Raw genomic sequence first — 20,087 nt, 5'->3', positions numbered from 1 at the left:
CTAGCTCTGGTCCAGGCCTCAAGCCAGGGCAGGGGCGTGTCTGCGATGGCCCTGAGTGCCTGGCAGGCCGTGGAGCCTTTCCCCATGGCGATTACTGGGGGCGGCTGAGTGCGGGGAACCGGCCTGTGCGCTGCAGGGCTCAGCCCAGATGAGCCGCTGGCTCTGAGGGGGTCTAGGCTGCTCTTGGTTTTGACACAGAAGGGCAATATGGGGGGGGAGGAGCAAGCCACCAGATTCTAGCTGGGGTCACATCTGGGGTTGCCAGCCCTCCCAGAGCGGAGGACCAGACCCCGTTGCTGCTAATGGCGTCCGGTCTGGGAGAGGTGACATCCCAGCCACCGCTGCGGGCGGTGGCAGGACTGGAGCAGCAGCACAGCCTCCTGGGCCAGTGGCCTGGAGCCCATGGACGGTGGCTGCAGGGCCCAGGGGATGCTGAAGCCTGGGGGGCCAGCGGGACCCCAGAGGGGCCACCTGGAGGCTGGACCACAGGGACAGAGGAGCTGGCGGCAGGGCTGGCCCCAGAGCGTGTGCTGGAGCAGCCCTCCTGCCCTTACTTCCCACTCCTGTGACCGTAGTGTGTCCTTGGCGTGGGCTCCCCTCCTTGTGGCGAGACCTGGCATTGCAGCTGCTCCGGAGTCCTGCGATGGCTCAGCTCTCGGCCCAGCTCAGCCTGAGCACCGGTGCCCCGCTGGGGTAACCAAGGCCCACGTCAAAGGGACGAAATCCCCCTTCCCAGGTTCCACCCACAAGAGCATTAGAGCAGCCAGACGGGCTCAGACCACAGGTCCATCTCGCCCAGGCTCCTGTCGGCCCACAGCGGCCAGTGCCAGGTGCCCAGAGGGAGTGAACAGAGCAGGGAATCACCACGGGATCCTTCCCCTATTCCCAGCCTCTGACAGACACTAGGGACACCGTCCCTGCCCAGCCTGGCTCATAGCCATTGATGAACCTGTTCATGAATGTATCCAGTTCTTTCTTGAACCCTGTTAAAGTCCTGGTCTCCACAGCCTCCTCTGGCAAGGAGTTCCACAGGTTGACTGTGCGTTGGGTGAAGAAAAACGTCCTTTGGTTTGTTTTAAACCTGCTGCCTGTTCATTTCATTTGGTGACTCCTAGTTCTTATGTCATGGGAACAAGTCAATAACTTTTCCGTATTCCCTTTTCCCACACCTGTTATGAGTGCATAGCCCTCTATCCTGTCCGCCCTGAGTCTCCTCTTTTTTAAGCTGAACAGTCCAAGTCTTTTTTAATTTCTCTTCATACGGGACCCGTTCCAAACCCCTCCTCATTTCTGTTGTCCTTTTCTGAACCTTTTCCAACGCCAAGAGATCTTTTCGGAGAGGAGGCGACCACGTCTGTGTGCAGGATTCAAGCTGTGGGCGGCCCATGGATTTGTAGAGCGGCAATAAGAGCTTCTCTGGCTTATTCTCCAGCTCTGTCCTAGTGATTCCCAGCTTGCTGTTTGCTGTTTGGATGCCGCTGCACACGGAGCGGCTGTTTCCAGAGAACTCTCCACAGTGACTCAAGATCTCTCTCTTGAGTAGCTGTAGCTAAATGAGTCCCCGTCAGAGTGTATGTGCCGGTGGGATTATGTTTCCCAGTGTGGGTTACTTTACATTTATCAACATGAAATTTCATTTGCCACTGTGCTGCCCAACCCCCCCAGAGCCTTTGCTGCTCCACAGAGTTCTGCTGCCCTCTGTGGCAGTTCTGTGCCCCGGGCCTTCTCCTCGCGGGCCTGATCCTCAGGCTGCTCTGTGGAGCTCTGCCTGCCCTCTGCCTTCAAGGATGGTCCCAGAGCACAAGCTGTTCCCTGCAGATCCCTTTTTGTTCTGTTCCCGGAGAGCAGAAACTCCCAACTTCCTGGCCCTGCAGCCCTTCCTGCATCTCCCCAGTGGCATCTAATACTCAGGGCCCTCCCTGTGCCCCAAGGGGGGGGGGCTAATTGGGCTGTCTGGCTCCCTGTCCCTGCCAGCATGGGCAGACACCATCCTCAGCACGTTGGCCCAGACCCTCCACAGAACACGGGCCCTCCCCCGCACAGACATCAATCAGTGAGGCCCCTACGTACCTCTCAGGCTCGGGGCTTGTGCTCCCCGTGCGCCGTGGCGCGAGTTAGATCACTATCTGCACCTTTCTCACGCCCAACAGCCCTTGTCCCCCTGCGCCCTCAGTGCCTGCGACCCAGCGGCTCTCCCTGACACTTGCGCCCCATTGGCTGGGGGAAGGACCTTGGAGGCTCGGGCCAGCTCCCTGGCAGCTGTCCCTAGCCCGTTCCTCGCCCACTATCACAGTGAGACTAGAGGTTCGTTTCTGTGGGCAGAGTAGGGACGGATCAAGATATTCCTTGCTCTGCTTCTACTCCTGCCTCAGTCTAAAGCGATTCATGAGTCAGGGACTTCGGTCCAGATCCACACAGGCCGTTAGGTGCCTAACTCCCCTTGGTTTCAGTGGGAAATAGGCGTCTAAGCCCCTTGAAGGAGCTGGCACCGTTTGGCTCCGGTCACTTGTGCGTGTGCGAAGTGGCGAAGCGGCCACGCGGGACGTCACTTTGCATCCGGATCGCACTCGGGCTCTCTGCTCGGGCCCGCCGCCGCCTCCGCGTCCTGGCGGCTTAAAGCGTGGGCCTGGTACCTTTGTGCAAAGAGCGGATGTGCGTCCCGGTGCGGTGGCGGCAGGGAAGGACCCTTGGCAGGACGTAGCCCTCGAGCCAGGCAGTGGGGTGTCCCAGGCCGGAGATTGCTAGCGGAGCTGGGGGGTGGCTCTCGGGCCCCCTCTGGAGGGGAATGCTGGCTCTGTGGGACACACAGAGGCTCTGAGGCTCAGGGAGGGTGTTACAGGCCCCAGGAGACCAAGCCCTACTTCAGAAACCATGGAGGTGAGCGAGTTCCCTGGGTAAACTGAGCCCTCAACACTGCAGGATAGCAGAGCAACCAACGCAGCCCCAGCCCCGAGGAGTGTGACATAGTGGTTAGAGCTCTGGATTGGCCTCAAGAGACATGGGGTCTGTACCCAGCGAGGTCACTGACCTGCTGGGTGACCTGGGGCAAGTTTTGGCATCGCTCTGTGCCTCAGTTTCCCCCACCAATAGAATGGGGATAATGCTAATGGTCTCCTTTATAAAGTGCTTTGAGGTCTGCCGATGTAAAGTGCTAGCTGAGAGCTAGGAATTATTATTATTTAAAGACAGGCAAAGAACTCTTGGCGATTCAGAGGCTGACAATAATGTAGAAAGGAAAAACCCCTTTGTGAATTAGCCTGTGGAACTCTCTGCCACTGGCTGGTATTGGGAGCAAGCGCATACCTGGACTCCCAGGGGCCTGGGGCGTTTACCTGCAGAATAGGAACCGTCCATCGGATGCCGTAATCAAAGGCAAAGGGGCTCAGAGCAGGCCCCTGCCTGACAGGTGGTTGCAGGAAACTGCCCCTTTGGTGCGGCTGTGACTGGGTGCTCTGGCAGATGGGATCCTGGATGCAGGCTAGCGATTCCTGTATTCCTAGGGACGGGCGGCAGTCCGGTGGCCTTGCTGTTGTGTACCCCCCTTCCCATGTTGCTGGCACCTCCTGTTCCTGTCTTAACCTGCATGCTTTGCATCCGCTCCACCACGCACCATCCGCCGCTGGCTGTCACCTCAGCACACGGCCGGGGCGGGGCACGGCCAGGAGGGATCTGGTACCTGGCCTGTATTAGGGGCACACAGCCTGGGCTATTAAACGCCTTCTCCTTGTTTCCCCCAGCACTCCCCTGTCCAGAGCAACAGCTCCGCCGCCAAGCCAGGACAAGTGCAGCAGCTGCAGGTGCATGGCGTCCAGCAAGTGCCCGTCTCTCAAGAGGTGCTGTATGGTTGCTGAGCCCAAAGGAACCCCCCTTCCGCCCCGGGCAGGTCACTTCTCTGGGGGGAGGCAGAGCCCCGGGGGAGGGGAGCAGTTCGAGCTGGGCCGTGGTGCGGCGTTGGCTGTGAGCGCGGGTTGCAGAGCCGAGATCTGCAGTTGGTTATTGTGTCCCCCTCCGGCTGTGGCCAAATGCCGTTTTAGCAGCTTCCCCCCAGTACAACGCGTAACTGGCTGTCTCGAGAGGCTGCAGCTCAGACCTCCTCTGCTGCCGAGAAACAAGCACACACCTCGCCAGGTTGTGTCACTGGTAGGCAGAGAAGGTGGACAACAGCCGAATGATGTGCCAGGCGCTGGCCCCAGCCCTCCCTGTGGCGCGAGATGGGAAATTCAGTCTCCGGGGTCTGTTCCACCCCGGGCAGGAGGCTGCCCTCCCTGCAGCAGGCCTGTTAGCTTGAGCTAGATGATGACACTGGGGGGAGGGGGTGTATCATTGAAGGCAACTTGAGAACTGATCAGTGGAAATATTTTCTCCCACAACACAGAATCAGACTGTGGAACTCCCTGCCACAGGAAGTCAGCGAGGCCAAGAGCTGAGTAGGATCTCTACTTCCATAGAGCACAGGGTAGCCAGGGTTGTTCTAATGAGTGACCCCACTGTGGAAGGAATGTTACATTTCCTCCCCAGGGTTGGGAGGTGGGGCCGCAGCACGTGGAGACAGACCTGAGCTCCCAAGGTCGAACTCACAGCAGTGACGGGCGTTTGAACTTGTAGTCAGAGTCCTGGGCACGGGGGGACTAGCCCGTGTTGTAGCCCATCCTGTCCCGGTGCAGTCTGTCTACACACGCCCCAGCCAGACCGCCTGCCTGCAGTATAGACAGACTCTGAGGCCCCGTCTACACTAGGAAACGCTTTTGAAATTAGGAAATTCGACGTAACAGATTCGAACTCGCGTGTCCACGCTCTGGGGGAGCCTGGGAATGAGTCTGAGGCCGGCTCCGTTAACGTGGTTGCGCTGCCTCGGCCTTAGCGCCCCAGGAAGCGCTGCGGAGCCATTATTTGAATCTCTGTGGAGTCGTTATTCCGACACAGCGGCACTGGCGCGTCCGCACACCCGCTCTTCCCAAATGACTATTCTGGAATTAGCGCTGCTCCCAATGAAAAGTGGGGATTTCCCATTCCGCGGCTCGTTAGTTCGTAATAACGGGCTCGGTCATGTGGAGGCTCTGCTTATAAATTCAACCTCGGGGGCGTTATTTGGAAATAATATAGAAGTCCAATGTCTGACTAACGCTGGAGCATTACAGTCTCGCCTCTGGGGGGCCCTGTTGCCTGCTGCCATGGCGCTTGGCTGACCTCTGCGCCGCTCAGCCGGGCCGCCGCGGGGGAGCAAGCGGCGCAAGTGGCCGTTTAAGCTCCACGGTCCCCTTGTGCGGTTTGCCCTCGCACGGGGAGCACGGAGCCCAAACAGCCACTTGTGCGGTTTGCCCTCGCACGGGGAGCACGGAGCCCAAACAGCCACTTGTGCGGTTTGCCCTCACACGGGGAGCACGGAGCCCAAACGGCCGCTTGTGCGGTTTGCCCTCGCACGGGGAGCACGGAGCCCAAACAGCCGCTTGTGCGGTTTGCCCTCACACGGGGAGCACGGAGCCCAAACAGCCGCTTGTGCGGTTTGCCCTCACACGGGGAGCACGGAGCCCAAACGGCCGCTTGTGCGGTTTGCCCTCGCACGGGGAGCACGGAGCCCAAACGGCCGCTTGTGCGGTTTGCCCTCGCACGGGGAGCACGGAGCCCAAACAGTCGCTTGTGCGGTTTGCCCTCGCACGGGGAGCACGGAGCCCAAACAGTCGCTTGTGCGGTTTGCCCTCGCACGGGGAGCACGGAGCCCAAACAGCCGCTTGTGCGGTTTGCCCTCGCACGGGGGCACGGAGCCCAAACAGCCGCTTGTGCGGTTTGCCCTCGCACGGGGAGCACAGAGCCCAAACAGCCGCTTGTGCGGTTTGCCCTCGCACGGGGAGCACGGAGCCCAAACAGCCGCTTGTGCGGTTTGCCCTCGCACGGGGAGCACGGAGCCCAAACAGCCGCTTGTGCGGTTTGCCCTCGCACGGGGAGCACGGAGCCCAAACAGTCGCTTGTGCGGTTTGCCCTCGCACGGGGAGCACGGAGCCCAAACAGTCGCTTGTGCGGTTTGCCCTCGCACGGGGAGCACGGAGCCGCTTGAGACCGGTGAGAGCCAGCGTGGGGCACAGTAGCCACCAGCTGCTTCGGGGGGATTCTTAGGCTTCCCTCGCACACATCTGGTGCTGGCCCCTCTCAGCGGCAGGCCCTGGGCTGCTCGGCTCCTGGCTGGCTACTCCTATGTGCCCAGCTCCGCCCAGGAGTCTGACAGGAGCAGCTGTTGCTTGCTCCACGCTTGGGCTGGCTCCAAGTGACCCAAGTAGTGAGCGCTAGTTAAGCCAAGGCCTTTCTGGTCCCTCTGCTCCTTGCGTTGCGCTGACAGATCCCTTGGTCAGCAGCCGCAGCCCCGAGGCCATGGTGAGAGGTGGTTCTGACGCAGGGCGGTGTGCATGCCTGGGCAGAGCGAGGGGTTACTCTCTGGGTGGCACCGTTCACAAGCCCTGATTTCTCCCTGGGAGGCTGTTGATGGCCCCTTTGTTTGCCTCCGCAGCGATCGGTCGTGCAGGCCACCCCCCAGACCCCGAAAGCAGGCACGGTGCAGCAGCTGACAGTGCAAGGACTCCAGCAGGTTCACGTCACTCAAGAGGTAGAGCCTTCCCGTCACGCAGGGAGCCCCTGGGGCCTTTGGACATCATCTGCCCCATCGCTCCCCGCCCGCCGCGGGGGCTTCTCGCTCCCAGCACCCAGGCCCCGAGGGCTGAGCGGCTGGGCTCGGCGGGGGGTTGGCGTGAAAGGGGTCGTACAGGGGCCAGGCTGGCGGGTGTATGGGGATCGCTTGGGCCGTGGCACTTCAGCCAGTCACCCCTGGACTGAGCGCAGGGAAGAACGAGCAGCTTCCTCGCTCGCTGGCCGCAGCTCAGAGGGGAGACCCGACGGGTCGCAGCCCATTCCCCCGCGGGGTCTGTGTGCACCCAGGCCCTTGTCCGATCTCCCCCCCAGGCTCCTTTCATCCCGTCATTTGTACTGGGGGGCCCCAGGGACGGTGTCGGCGAAGGGGCCAGGAATGGATCGAGGCTGCCCTTGATCTGCAGGTGGGGCTGGGCAGCGGGGACAAGGAGCGAACTCCTCCGGGGATGGGCTTTGCTCGGCGTGGAAATGGGCTGAGGTGGCCGGCTGGCCGGTGGCAGCAGGGGACCTGGGGACCAGGCTGTTCCTGCCAGTCCTGCATTTCCGTTACCCTCCATGCCACCTCGCTCTTACTCCCCTCACCTGGTGCTGGAAACCCTGAATCCCCCCATCCCCCGGCTCCGGTGTACAGTGTCCTAGGGCTAAAACCAGCTCCCCGAACTTCACCTAGATCCCTGCCTCTATGGACCGCACCATCCCTGACCTTCCCTACAGTGGGCCCCCCTTCCTCCTGCTGGGGGAACCTCCTAGATCCCTGCCTCTGGATAGACAGCGTGGTCTGGACATCCCTACAGTGGGCCCCTCTTCCTCCCCGCTGGGGGAACCTCCTAGATCCCTGCCTCTGGATAGACAGCGTGGTCTGGACATCCCTACGGCGGGCCCTCCTTGCCCCCCGCTGGGGGAACCTCCTAGATCCCTGCCTCTGGATAGACAGCGTGGTCTGGACATCCCTACAGTGGGCCCCCCTTCCTCCCGCTGGGGGAACCTCCTAGATCCCTGCCTCTGGATAGACAGCGTGGTCTGGACATCCCTACAGTGGGCCCCCCTTCCTCCCGCTGGGGGAACCTCCTAGATCCCTGCCTCTGGATAGACAGCGTGGTCTGGACATCCCTACAGTGGGCTCCTCTTGCCCCCCGCTGGGGGACCTCCTAGATCCCTGCCTCTGGATAGACAGCGTGGTCTGGACATCCCTACAGTGGGCCCCCCTTCCTCCCGCTGGGGGAACCTCCTAGATCCCTGCCTCTGGATAGACAGCGTGGTCTGGACATCCCTACGGCGGGCCCCTCTTGCCCCCGCTGGGGGACCTCCTAGATCCCTGCCTCTGGATAGACAGCGTGGTCTGGACATCCCTACAGTGGGCCCCCCTTACCCCCCGCTGGGGGACCTCCTAGATCCCTGCCTCTGGATAGACAGCGTGGTCTGGACATCCCTACAGTGGGCCCCTCAATGCTGCACAGAACCAAGACTGCACCAGTTAAATCTGATCTTGACACTGAAGCGTCCTAAGCTGGCAACCTCCTCCAGCCCATCTCTGTGGCTAGCAGCCACCTGCCTGGTGTCTTCCTCCTCCCCCGCCGTTCCCCAAGTAGCCAGCATGTGGCCCAATGGTTAGAGCTGGGGCCTGAATCAGGACTGCTGGGCTCTGACCCCTGACCTTCCACTGGGTCAGTTTAACCAAGTCCCTGAGCCTCACAAGTATTTAGGTTCCCAACTTGCATTGAAATCGCTGGGAATTCGGTGCCTCTCCAGGTGGAAGCTCTCTGGTCCGGACCCTGGGGACCTGTCGGGTGCCCAACCAGAGAATTTGCCGGCCACGGCAGGGCAGTATCGTCTCACAGCGCTGCCACGGCTTGCTGGGCTCTTGCGAGACACGCAGGGTAAAGCAGAGCGAAAACTGCAAGGACAGCGCAGGAGAGCCAGGGCTGAGGGCTGTCCCCAGACCCCCTGGGGCTGCGGGAAGCTGGGCTGCCCCCATGGTAAATGGACATCCAGCGAACCAACATCCCGCCGGACGCGGGGGTGGCTGGACCAGGGCATGCCGGACGAGAGGCTCAGCCTGCAGGCCGTTGAGGGTATGGGCCCGAGTCACCTCCCCTCCGGTGCCCCCCATTTCCCACCTGTACAATGGGAACAGTTCTCCTTCCCGGGCGCAGGCCGGGCCGTGTGACCGCCCGTCCCGGTGCGGCAGTGCGTAGCAACGGGGCTTCGCTCGGCGCTGGAGCAGGTAGCAGCGGGCGGTTGCGACGCAAGCTCCGATTTCCTCAGTGTTTCTGTTTGTTGTCTAGAGCGCAGGCAGTGAGGTCCCCGGTCCGGCTAGGAGCTGTGAGCAGCCGCGGCCGCAGGCAGTGCAGCGCCCTCTCTCCTTAGAGCGTGGCAGCGGGACGCATCCGCTGGCCGGCTGCTGTCTAGCCAGCCCAGAGCCCAGGCACCACTATCTCCACCCGCTCGAGGCCTCTTCGGAGCAGTGGGTGGAACTGGTCCGAATGCTTCCTCAGCACCTCCTCCTCCCGCAGCCAAAGGTGGTGATTGAGCAGCTGCCGTTCCTCTCCTCTCAGCACGCCAGTCCCGACCAGAGAGTCAAGATTCAGAGAGTCCCTCAGGTGCTAGTGTTTGGGACTGCGGCTACCGCTCTGAAAGTAGGTCCTGGAGCGCTCGCCCAGGGAGATCCACGGAGGGTTAGCTCTGCCTCCGGCCAGAGAGCAGCGCCAGAGCTGCCCGCCCCCGCCCCCGCCCGGCACTAGGGCACCAGCGACCCTCCCTCCTGCGGTAGCCAGCAGCGTTACACCAGGGCCTCCCTCCCGCGCCTCGGCCGGGCCCTGCCAGGGGCTCCTGAAAGCCGATTTGGTGTCTGGCTCGGGCTGGAGTGCAGTAGGAACCCAGGGCAGGGCGGGAGGGAGGGAGTACGGACAAGCCGGGCCCTGGGAGAATGGGCTCCGATTCCTTCCTTCGCAGGAGCGGTCTGATTTCTCTGGAAAGGGAGGGCGAGTTAGAAGCCAGAGCTCTTCTGGTCCCTGTAGGCCCCGTTTCACTGACCTGGCCAAAGTCCATGCTGCTGCCCCGAAATCGTGCTTGTAATGTCAGGTGGGTGCAGGGTCCTCTGAGCTTCCCGCCCTGCCCGCCCCTGCAGAGCTGCGAGCAGGCAGGGAGACGCCGCGGGCAGGCCAGTTTACCGTGTTGTAACCGTTTGAGGACTAACATGGCAGGGATATCAAGTAATGAGCTTTCATTGTCCAGGGTCGCTGTACACCGGGGGGAGGAGGTAAGTGTCCAGGGAAAAGCTGCAGCTTCAAACAGCTACTGCAGCTTGTTAGCTAGGAGCACCCCAGCTTCCTGGAGGAAAAGTCCCCTGCTCTTTAGAGTGGCTGTGAGGATTACTGGTTAGATCAGTGCCCGGGCGCCGTGGTCCCTGGGTTCTGGCCCTGGCCGGCTGTGTACTTAGCAGTGTTTATTGTTTGGATGACCATAGCGCCTAGGCCAGGTCCCTGTGTTCGGGGCGCTGTACGTTCTTGCTTGGGTGTGTTACAGTAGTGCCCGGCCCCGGTCGTTGCCCAGTACCCTGCTGTGCTGGGCGCTGGAGGAACGCAGACCAAGGAAAGACCCTGCCCCAAAGAGCTTCCAGTCTCCGTGTCGTTTTTCCTTCGAGTCGGTATTCAACTATCACGCCTCTGACTCAGTTTCCCCCGGGCTAAAGCGGGGTCCCAGGGACCCGCCTTGGGGGGGTGAGCTCAGTGGGTGCCCAGCGCCTCAGGAGGCAGTTTGCGTGGGGCAAGGCGCTAGCTGTACCAGAGGCCTCGGGCCACCCCTGATTTCTCTCCCCTGCCTCGCTCAGGTGCAGCAGCTGCAGCAGGTGCCTGTCCAGCATGTCTATCCCAGCCAGGTGCAGTACGTGGAAGGGGGCGACGCCAGTTACACGGCGAGCACCATGTAAGTGAGCCCAGGCCTGGCGCCGTGCGGAGACAGCACCCCAGCCCGGCGCGGCGCAGCCCAGCCCACCGCAGCCCGGCCCGTGGGGGCCCGCTGCCTCCTTTCCTGCAGGGACCGAGCATGAGGCTTTACTGGCCTGTTCAGCCGGTCTCCCAGGCCATCAGCGGCGGCAGTTAAAGGGCCGAGGCCTCCCGGCTCTGGCTCTCTCAGCTCCCCAGGGCCAGGCTGGCCCCCAGGAACGGCTCAGTTCTGCAGCGCGGTGGCCGATGTGCCTGCCTGCCTGGGCTCTCCTGCGCCCAGCTGGGCATGGCCCTGCCCCGAGCTGCATGCCCTGAAAGCTCGCTCCTGCGGCTCCCCTTGCAGGTCTGAGCCAGGATCAGTGGGAGGGGCAGTGCCGGGGTCACGCAGTTGCAGGCCTATTCTCGGCTCCAGGCTCACTCTCTCTCTGCAGCCGACTGCCTGGGGTTCCCCCTCTGCACCCAGCCAGCTCCCTTTGCCTCCCTCTGCCCCCCACTGCCGGGGGCTCAGCAAACCAGCCTTCCACTAGCGCAGGCACCCCCCATCACCCACTTCCCCCAGCAGCGGCCTCCTCTTCCCCACAGCTACCCCCGCCGCCACCTACCTGCCACCTGCTCCTGAGCCTTTTCCTTCTCCCCCTCTTGCTACCGCTGATCTCGGGGGAGGGCTTAGCTTGGCTCGCCCCATCTTTTCCTGCTCCTCGTGGAGGGCCGGGAGAGAATCAGACTGAAAGTTGGCAGCAGTGGCACTGCAGGACGCGGCGTCCGCCCACACCAACAGCCCCGTGCCCCCTGCTTTGCTGGAGGAGCTCTGTGCCTCAGTGTCCCCAGTGGTAGAAGTGGGAGACCTCTGCTGCCCACGTCAAGGCCCATGTATGGAAGCTGCTGTGTGAGGGTATGTTTACACTACCCCCCTAGTTCGAACTAGGGTAGTGTAGACATACCCTTACTGGTTTCTCCCTGGTGAAATGGTGGGCTGAGGTCCTGGCCCCATAGCCGTTCCGGAGACAGCTGGGCCCAGAACCTGTCCCCCCAACTCTGTTGTGTGTCTGCAGCTGTGGGATAACGTTGCTGTCCTAGGCGCAGGGGGCAGTACGCCGGAGCTGTGTCCACCCGCCGGCGGCTGCATGGCGGGGGGTGAGAGGTGGTAGAGAAACGGGAAATGTGTCTGCCCGGCGGCAGCAGCTCCGCTCCCAGCTTCTCTAACCCTGCCTCTTGTTTCAGACGGCCCAGCACTTACCCGTACACGGAGGCCCCTCTCTACACGCCCAACACAGGAGCGAATTACTATGAATCGCAAGCCACCCCGGCGCAGGTCACCACGCCTGCCACCTCCCAGACCGTGGCCAGCACCGGCTCTGTGCCCATGTACGTCTCTGGCGGGCAGATCATCGCCAATCCGAGCGGCGGAGGCGGCGGCGGCGGCGGCGGGGGGGGCGCAGCGGGGACCTACGTGATTCAGGGAGGATACATGTTGGGGAGCTCCAGCCAGTCCTACTCCCACACCACACGTGCCTCTCCAGCAACCGTAAGTCGCCTGCGGGAACGGAAACGATTTGCTCATCGTCCTCAGCTGTTTGCAGAGGCAGGGCCGGCCCGAGGAGTCACGGGGGGGGGGGGAGGGAGGGGCGTGGCCCCGGGGGTCAACATGCCCAGGCTAGGAAACAGCTCTGGCCTCTCTGCCCTGGGCTCTGTCCCGGAATGCAGCTCTGCGCGAGGCTGCCCCTCGGCCGCCCAGTCCTGCTGCGGGCTGGAACCGCCCCCGGGGTGGGAGGCAGAGGCCTGTGGAGCGAGGGCCTGGTTCACTGTGGCAGATTATTGTTTTTAATATTTGGATTTTATAAAATAAAACGTTGTTGAAGTCTGGGCGCTTGTAAAGCAAAACCAGGACTTCCCTGTATCCTGCGAGGGCTGGGCAGAGGGACGGTGCGGGCTAGTGGTTAGATCTGGAACTGGGAGTCAGGGCTCCTGGGTTCTGTTGCCCTTGTGGAAGGAAGTCCAGTGGATAAGGGAACAAGGGGACTCCTCTTCTGCCTCAGTTTCCCGAGACACGCTGTAAGCAAGGGCCGGAGCAGAGGCCTTTCAGCGTTACTGCCGTAACGAGTAGCGATAAGTGTCTGAGGTCGGTGTAATGGTACTGACCTGCTGGGCAGGGGATGGTGAAGTCGAATGAACTATTGTTTGCAAGTGGCTTTGAGTGACACATGCTGCTGCCGTGCGACGTGTAGGTGCGATTATTGCTGGCTGGAAATTGCTAATTCGTGACAGCTCTGGAGTTGGAGATTTATCATGTATATTTATTAGGTGTGTTATGGTAGCAGACGGGCCCACTGTGTACAAACAGAACAAAAAGATGGCCCCTCCCCAAAAATCTTCCAGTCTCAGAGCTCTGGGACAGACATAAGAACGGCCACGCTGGGGCAGACCAAAGGTCCATCCAGCTCAGTAGCCCGTCTGCCGACAGTGGCCAATGCCAGGTGTCCCAGAGGGAGTGAATCGAACAGGTACTGATCAAACGATCTCTCTCCTGCCATCCATCTCCTCCCTCTGACAAGCAGAGGCTAGGGACACCATTCCTTACCCAACCTGGCTGAATGTATCTAGTTCTCTTTTAAACCTTCTCAGCCTCCTCAGGCAAGGAGTTCCACAGGTTGACTGTGCGCTGTGTGAAGAACTTCCTTTACTTTGTTTTAAATCTGCTGCCCATTAGTTTCATTTGGTGGCCTCTAGAGGACAGATCGTACACGCTCCTTGCATCTGATATCGCAAATCAAAGCTCTTAGATTTGCGTGTTTAGAGCAACAGAGCCAGATTTTGATGGAAATGACTCAAGTGTAAAGCTGGAGGATTGCCACTGGGGTGACGGCTGCGAGTGTAAACCCAGAGTCATTGGCTTCACGCTTGTTTAACTGAGGGAATCTAGCCCAGAACGTCAGGAGCTCAACCCTGCACTCCTAGAAAGCGTCTTGTTTTGTTACTGCCCTGCCATTAAGCCAGGTATTCCCAGTCAGTTGCCCACATGAACAGGAGAGTCACATTTGGGCTTTTACTTTGGACCTTGTCGTGTGAAAAGTGGCAACAAGAACTTGTGTATAAATCGATTCGGAGCGAACTGAAGGCCAGCAGAAATCCAATGGAAACATTTCAAGCAGCCAAAGAAACCCTACTGCATTTACAGCTCCACCGTGCAGCCAGTGCTAGTACAGGAGCAGCAGAAAGAACTCGGACCAGAAACAACCATGAAATGGACTAGTCCGACCTCACTATCCAAATCCACAGCAGGTCAGGACCCTAAACGACTGCAATCCGTGAAAAGTTCATTCGATTTGTAAAACCGCTGGGATTTGATCGTCTCCAGCGACACGCCGATGAAACATGTTATGGCCCATTGTGAACTCGGGTCCTGTCGACTAACACGGTGAATTCGGAACCGGGCCGTAGAGACCTGGGGCTGGCCCGTGCCTGTTCCATGGCTCATTCCCGCCGGAGTGGCTCCGTCCCAGGGTCAGGTGCTGCTCATGGCTCAGGCAGGCCGTGTCACTTTGAAGTCAGCTAGATCCTCCCCGAAGGAAGCGGAGCCACGGAATGGGGATAGGAAGAGGCAGGCGGGTGGGTGGACCGCCAGATGTTCAGGTGCCCCGCACAGCTGCATAGTCTGCGTATGGGTCAGGACAACCCTGGTTGTTACCTAGCAGTGTCACCACAGATCTCAAGGCAATTACAAAAGAACGTCAGTATCATTATTCACGTTTTACTAGTGGAGAAACTGAGGCACGGAGCAGCAGGGACTTGCCCACGACACCCAGCCGGCCAGGCACAAATGTGTGTCCAGCTAACGGGCAGAACCCACGTCTCCTGAGTCCCAGTCCCATTGCTCTCGGGGTGACGGCGATGCTGCTTTGGGGCCGTTGCGATTAGCGGGGGGAGAGTTGCTGGCCCCGAGGAAGCTGCATAATTGCTGCCTTGCTCCTTCTCAGGTCCAGTGGCTGCTGGACAACTACGAGACGGCTGAGGGCGTGAGCCTGCCACGTAGCACCCTCTACTGCCATTACCTGCTGCACTGCCAGGAGCAGAAACTGGAGCCGGTCAACGCAGCGTCTTTTGGCAAGCTGATCCGCTCCGTGTTCATGGGGCTCCGCACCCGCAGGCTGGGCACACGGTAAAGGCTCGGGCATCGCCAGCTTCTAGGGGCATTACCTGCGCCTGCTGAGCCGTCCCCGGCAGCAAGGACGGGACTTCTGTAGCTGCAGGGCACGGGGGCCCTGCTCATCCCCCGAGATCAGGGTGGGGCGGGCCCCCAGGTGAGCGTGCTCACATGAGGAACGTCTGTGCTGGCTGCTGCTTTGCTTCCCGTTCGTCCGTGGGCGCGCTCCCCCCAAACGGCGCTGGAGCTGCCGCCAGCCCGCCAGGCTCCCGGGCCTGCTCAGGACCGCAGAAAATGGCTTTGCCTGTGACCCGGAAACACAGATGCCCGGTTCCCGTTCTGCCCGCACCCCCCACGGCGCTGACGGGCCGGATTCTGCTCTCGGCCATGCCCTGGGGAGATGGGAGGGGCTGGGTAAGCGAAGCCGAATCGGGCCTAAGGACCGGACGCAGACCCGCGTTTGCTCCGCGATACGACGCTCGACGGTGGGGTCGTGTTGCCCCGGAGCTCTTAGGTTTCCTGGTTTCCTTCCAGGGGGAACTCCAAGTACCACTACTACGGCCTCCGCATCAAAGCCAACTCGCCGCTGCTGCGCCTGATGGAGGACCAGCAGCACCTGGCCATGAGGCAGCAGCCTTTCTCCCAGAAGCAGAGGTAGGAGGGAGCGAGGACCGTCTGGTCCCCCCTGTGCTCCTGCGCACCCAGCTGGAGCAGTCCCCTCGGGGCCCACCCGTGGCTGGTGTCAGCAGAGAGAGGGTGACTGTCCTGTGGGAAATGCCGTGCCGCACCCTCCCCTGGCCTTGCGACCCAAGCTGCAGCCGCACGTCCCGGCCTGGCTCTCAGGCCTGCAGCTCTGCCAGCGCCTGACCTTTGGCTCCTCTGCCTTTCAGGCTCAAGCCCCTGCAGAAGATGGAGGGGATGACCAACGGGGTGGCGGTGGGCCAGCAGCCGGGCTCCGGGCTCTCTGACATCAGCGCTCAGGTGCAGCAGTACCAGCAGTTCCTGGGTAAGCACGTTTACAGCAGCCTGGTGCCTTGATTGGCTCCCCGGGAGGGGGGTGGGCTGGCGGGCGCAGGGTCTCTCATCCTGCTTTTTAAGGGGAGGGAGGTGGGAACGGTCAGCGCTTCGAGGCTCCCCCGCATGGTCGATGCACACGGTCCAGCTGTGTCCAGCCCCTGGGGGCCGCCTGGCGGGTCTTACCCGCGCACCCTGCTGACTTACAGATCGCTTCGGTTTGCGTCCAGGGGCTGAGGGGAACGCGGAGTGCTGGGCATCCGGAGAGCAGAGCGGCCAGCTCGAATCAGAGGTCAGAGCGTGGCTCTCCAGGCAGGGTGTGAGGAGTGGGCGGCTCTCAGCCGACCCAGCCCAGACGTCACCGCCGCCGCCTTCACTGAGTGACTCCTGGCTGGTCGCGTCAGCAAAGAGGCCAGGGACTCACTGGGCCACAGAGTCCAAACTCCTGGGTCTGCCCAGGAAAACCGGAGATACTCCCCGGCACAGCCCCCTTGAAACACACGGAGCGCAAGCGTAGCAAGCCCCTCACAGGACGTCACGTTCTCACCCCACGCTGGCTTGGTGTCACCTTCCCCCCACAGACGCGTCACGGACCCTCTCCGAGTTCTCCGAGCTAGACCTGCAAGGGAAAGCTCTGCCTGATGGCATCGGGGCTGAGGACGTGAAGGCCTTCCAGCTGCTCTACCGAGAGCACTGCGAGGTACGGGGCACTGGCAACGGGGCAGAGGCCTGCTCGCCTCCAGGCGATTAGCGGAAATCCCGCCTAGGCTGTAGTGACAGACCGTGTTCCCGAACAGGGGAACGTTTTTCCATCAAACGTGTTCTTCAGTGGAGACTTGGGGGGAGCGTCTGCTTTGTGTCGAAACCTGCTCTCCACAGACCAGTCTTTTGAATTTGGCTACCCACCTGCAGTGCCCCATGGGCCCTGATGTCCTCTGTGGGCTGGGCTACCGTGCTGGACTACATTTCCCATCCTGCACCTTGGTCTCTCCTTTCCAGAGAGGAGATGGTGAATATTGACTTTCCCTGGTCATGGTGCATCATGGGACATGTAGTCTACTCGGAAGCCTGGCTCATAAGGGACATAAGGCAACCGTACTTCTCTATGGACTGGTCTCCCCAAGATTTCCCATGATGCACAACCTCCTCTCCAAAGGCTGTGAGTAATGCATCATGGGAGATGTAGTCCGACAAGAGCCCGGTGCCTAGAGCAGAACGGGAACATGAAGGTTCTGAACTACCACTCCCACAAGGCCCTGCAGCAGCTTTTCTGTCTCAAAACCTCTAGATTTGTAGTCAGCATATTTCAGTTTTCAAGGGGGGCAAAGCTCCATGCACCCCTGAACGGAAACGTTCCCCTTCTGAGCAGGCTCCGCCTTATGTAGGCCGGAGCAGCGCTGACCTTCCAGCCCAACCCGTCCTCGCATCAGGAGCCCCCTGCCCTCCTTCCCAGAGCTGGGCTGTGGTCACACAGCCCCTCTGCCCCCCGCAGGAACCCCTCACCTGCAGCCTCGCCTCCGGCTTCCCACGGCGCCGTCCAGCGAGCATCACAGACAGGAAAGGGAGCAGGGCTCTTCAGTCTAGGAATAAGGGTCTAATGGGGGGGATTCTCTTTGGGTTGGAGGCCGCTGACCCACAGAAAAATCAGCCCTGGGCCGCACACAAGTGAGGAGCAAAAGCAGAAAACCCCAAACCGCACTGACGTGGCCCCCGGCCGAGACGCAGCAAGGCCCTCCCCCCATTCCCCGCGCACACCAGAGCCTGGGGGCCCAGCCCCACGAGGGGGTAGCGGGCAGGCTGGAGCACCAGTGCGGGCTCCCCAGTGCTGTAGGGGGAGCCTCGGGGGCCAGATCCAGGCAAGCCAGGGGCTGCATCCAGCCCCCGGCCTGAGGTTCCCCACCCCTGGTCTAACACGGGCCGTTGGCTGGAAGCCGACGCTAGGCAAATGCAGAGCAGGAACAAGGCGCCTGCTTTTAACCGCGAGAGCAGCGGGGCGGGGCTGGGGCGGGTTCTCCGTTGCTGACAAGTTGTCCATCAAGCTGGGATGTCTATTTGGCACTTTCTCCAGGCCTGAGCTCCCCGGGGCTCAGACGAGTTGCTCCCAATGGTCCCTGCCGGCCTGGGAATCCCTTGGATCTGCTGCTAGCCCTGTTCCAAGATCCCGTTCAAGCCCCTGAGCCTCCCTCGGGGTCTTATGTGCCCAGGCCTGGCCTGAGTCGGTCACATGATCGTCCAGTCACATGACCAAAACCATTCTCCCTCCTGGGGGGGCCCCAGCTGATCTGTCAAAGACGGGACTGACAGGGCCAGCCACCCCATGGCCGTCTGCCCCTAAGCGCCCCCTGCCCTGTGCGGTGACTTCCCCGGAGCTCCTGTGGGGCAGCACGAGGGGAATTGTGCGGGGCCCGGGCTGCATTAACTCCGCTGGGTCCTTCAACGGCCCCTTGGCCAGTTCGGCGTGAGGGGGGTCCCCTCGTCGCAGCCCCCACGTGCAGCGGCTGCTCCTGGGCTGGGCCTGCAGGGGGCGTCCAAGGGGGATCAGGGCATCAGGGGTCACTCGCCCCAGCACCGACCCTCCCCCCTTCTCAGGCCATCGTGGATGTGATGATAAACCTGCAGTTCACGCTGGTGGAGACCCTGTGGAAGACCTTCTGGAGGTACAACTTGAACCAGCCCAGCGAAGCCACCCCCATAGCCGTGTGAGTACCTCCGGGGCAGCGGGGTGCTGCCTCAGCCCGGCTGCGGCGGGGCCCCTGGGCTGGGGCCACACTGAAGAGTCAGCTGAGGATGACGTTTCTAGCCCTCGGGGGGGGGGGGGTGTTTCCGGAGCCTGGGAGAGGCGTGAGCCCCCCCAACGCCTTCCAACATCTCGTTAACTGCGTCCCTGCTGCATGTCCGCAGAGCCGGCCGGCCTGTGCCCGGAGTGGACTTCGTGGCAAACCGCAGGGCAGGGGCAGCTCTCCGCAGACTGGAGCTGCTGGGGTGGGAAAGAAGGGAACCGAGTGCCCCCTCTGCATCAGCCCCAACCGCCTCTGCAGGCACTGTACCCCCGACCCCGCTGTCAGGAACGGCTCCAGCTGCCACCTGGCGCCTGGCCTCGGCAGATCTCAAAGCTCCCTCGGGAGACGGCAGCGTCATTCCCCCGTTACAGATGGGGAAACTGAGGCCCAGGGCAGGCCAGTGGCAGAGCCAGGAGGCCTGAGTCCCAGCCTGGTGCTCTAACCACTAGGCAAGCAGAGTTTCTAGGCTGCTGCCCAACCCGCAAGGCCTGTCCTAGCTGAGGTGTAGCCCCCGGGGCTCAGCTGTGCGGTTACGGGAGGAGCCGTGTGGCTCTCGTATGCAATAACCAGGGCCCCTGCGTCCGTGTAGGCACGACGAAGCGGAGAAGCGGCTCCCAAAGAACTGCCTGGTGATACTGTCCAAATACGAGCCCGTCCTGAAGTGGACGAAGGACTGTGACAACATGCTGTACCAGGGGCTGGTGGAGATCCTCATCCCCGACGTGCTCCGGCCCATTCCCAGTAAGTGCCGCAGCCGTGGGAAAACAGCCCAGCCCAGCCGGCTCCACGGGGCAGTGGGCACCAGCCTGTGGTTACCACACGGGAGTGGTGGCACCGCCACAGCGCAGCCGACCTCGCGCGCCCGAGCCCTTCCCAGACCGAGGATGGCGGTATTGTCAGCTCCATTTAACAGGTGGGGAAACTGAGGCACGGAGCAGTTGCGGGGCTGTGAGACTTGCCCAAAGGCACCCGTAGGCCAATCGCAGAGCCAGATCTCCTGCGTCCTACTCCTGTGCTCTCTCCACTGCGGCACACTGACTCATCTGGTCCGGTTTCAGGCTCCAGGCCCCGCCACAGTCTGTGGGAGAGATGCTGGGGGCTACTGAGCGGCTGGCCGGGCGGGTCTCACTGCTCCTCTCTGTCCCAGGTGCCTTGACGCAAGCGATCCGCAATTTCGCAAAGAGCTTGGAGAGCTGGTTAACCAACGCCATGATGAATATTCCCGAAGAGATGGTGCGAGTGAAGGTGAGGGGGAGCCGGCGGGGGGCAGTGCCAGGCTCCGCGCTGCGGGCTGTACCGGGCAGTGACTCAGCCCGAGCGCCGCGCTGCAGCTGAGCCGTGTGCAGCCTGACCCTGTCTGGCCTGCAGGTGGCAGCAGCAAGTGCCTTTGCCCAGACGCTGCGGCGCTACACCTCCCTGAACCACCTCGCCCAGGCCGCCCGGGCCGTGCTCCAGAACACGGCCCAGATCAACCAGATGCTGAGCGACCTCAACCGGGTGGACTTCGCCAACGTCCAGGTAACCCGACCCCCCGGCCCCCCAGCTGGGTCGCCAGCTGCCCAGCCACACGCC

At 61.8% G+C, this 20,087-nt stretch overlaps 1 protein-coding gene across 11 annotated transcripts in view; it reads left to right on the top strand.

Annotated features, from left to right (window-relative positions):
- RFX1 (regulatory factor X1) overlaps nt 1-20,087 on the top strand; it is a 50,901-nt gene that overhangs the window by 24,860 nt on the left and 5,954 nt on the right. For 6 of the 11 annotated variants that reach the window (XM_075917138.1, XM_075917142.1, XM_075917141.1 and 3 more), the window contains 13 exons: nt 3,738-3,833; nt 6,500-6,595; nt 8,922-9,272; nt 10,466-10,560; nt 11,802-12,105; nt 14,555-14,736; nt 15,256-15,375; nt 15,612-15,727; nt 16,317-16,435; nt 18,325-18,434; nt 19,105-19,256; nt 19,663-19,760; nt 19,884-20,033. In XM_075917138.1, coding sequence (XP_075773253.1) covers nt 3,738-3,833; nt 6,500-6,595; nt 8,922-9,272; nt 10,466-10,560; nt 11,802-12,105; nt 14,555-14,736; nt 15,256-15,375; nt 15,612-15,727; nt 16,317-16,435; nt 18,325-18,434; nt 19,105-19,256; nt 19,663-19,760; nt 19,884-20,033 — 1,989 coding nt within the window. Of the gene's footprint in view, nt 1-3,737; nt 3,834-6,499; nt 6,596-8,921; nt 9,273-9,303; nt 9,896-10,465; nt 10,561-11,801; nt 12,106-14,554; nt 14,737-15,255; nt 15,376-15,611; nt 15,728-16,316; nt 16,436-18,324; nt 18,435-19,104; nt 19,257-19,662; nt 19,761-19,883; nt 20,034-20,087 lie in introns of those variants that run through there. The other 5 variants (XM_075917144.1, XM_075917143.1, XM_075917140.1 and 2 more) reach the window with 5 other exon arrangements.

This window comes from Pelodiscus sinensis, unplaced genomic scaffold (assembly GCF_049634645.1).
Source record: "Pelodiscus sinensis isolate JC-2024 unplaced genomic scaffold, ASM4963464v1 ctg88, whole genome shotgun sequence".
Lineage (NCBI taxonomy): Eukaryota > Metazoa > Chordata > Testudines > Trionychidae > Pelodiscus > Pelodiscus sinensis.
The sequence above is the reverse complement of the archived record's forward strand: the minus strand, read 5'-3'. Positions and strand labels throughout refer to the sequence as shown.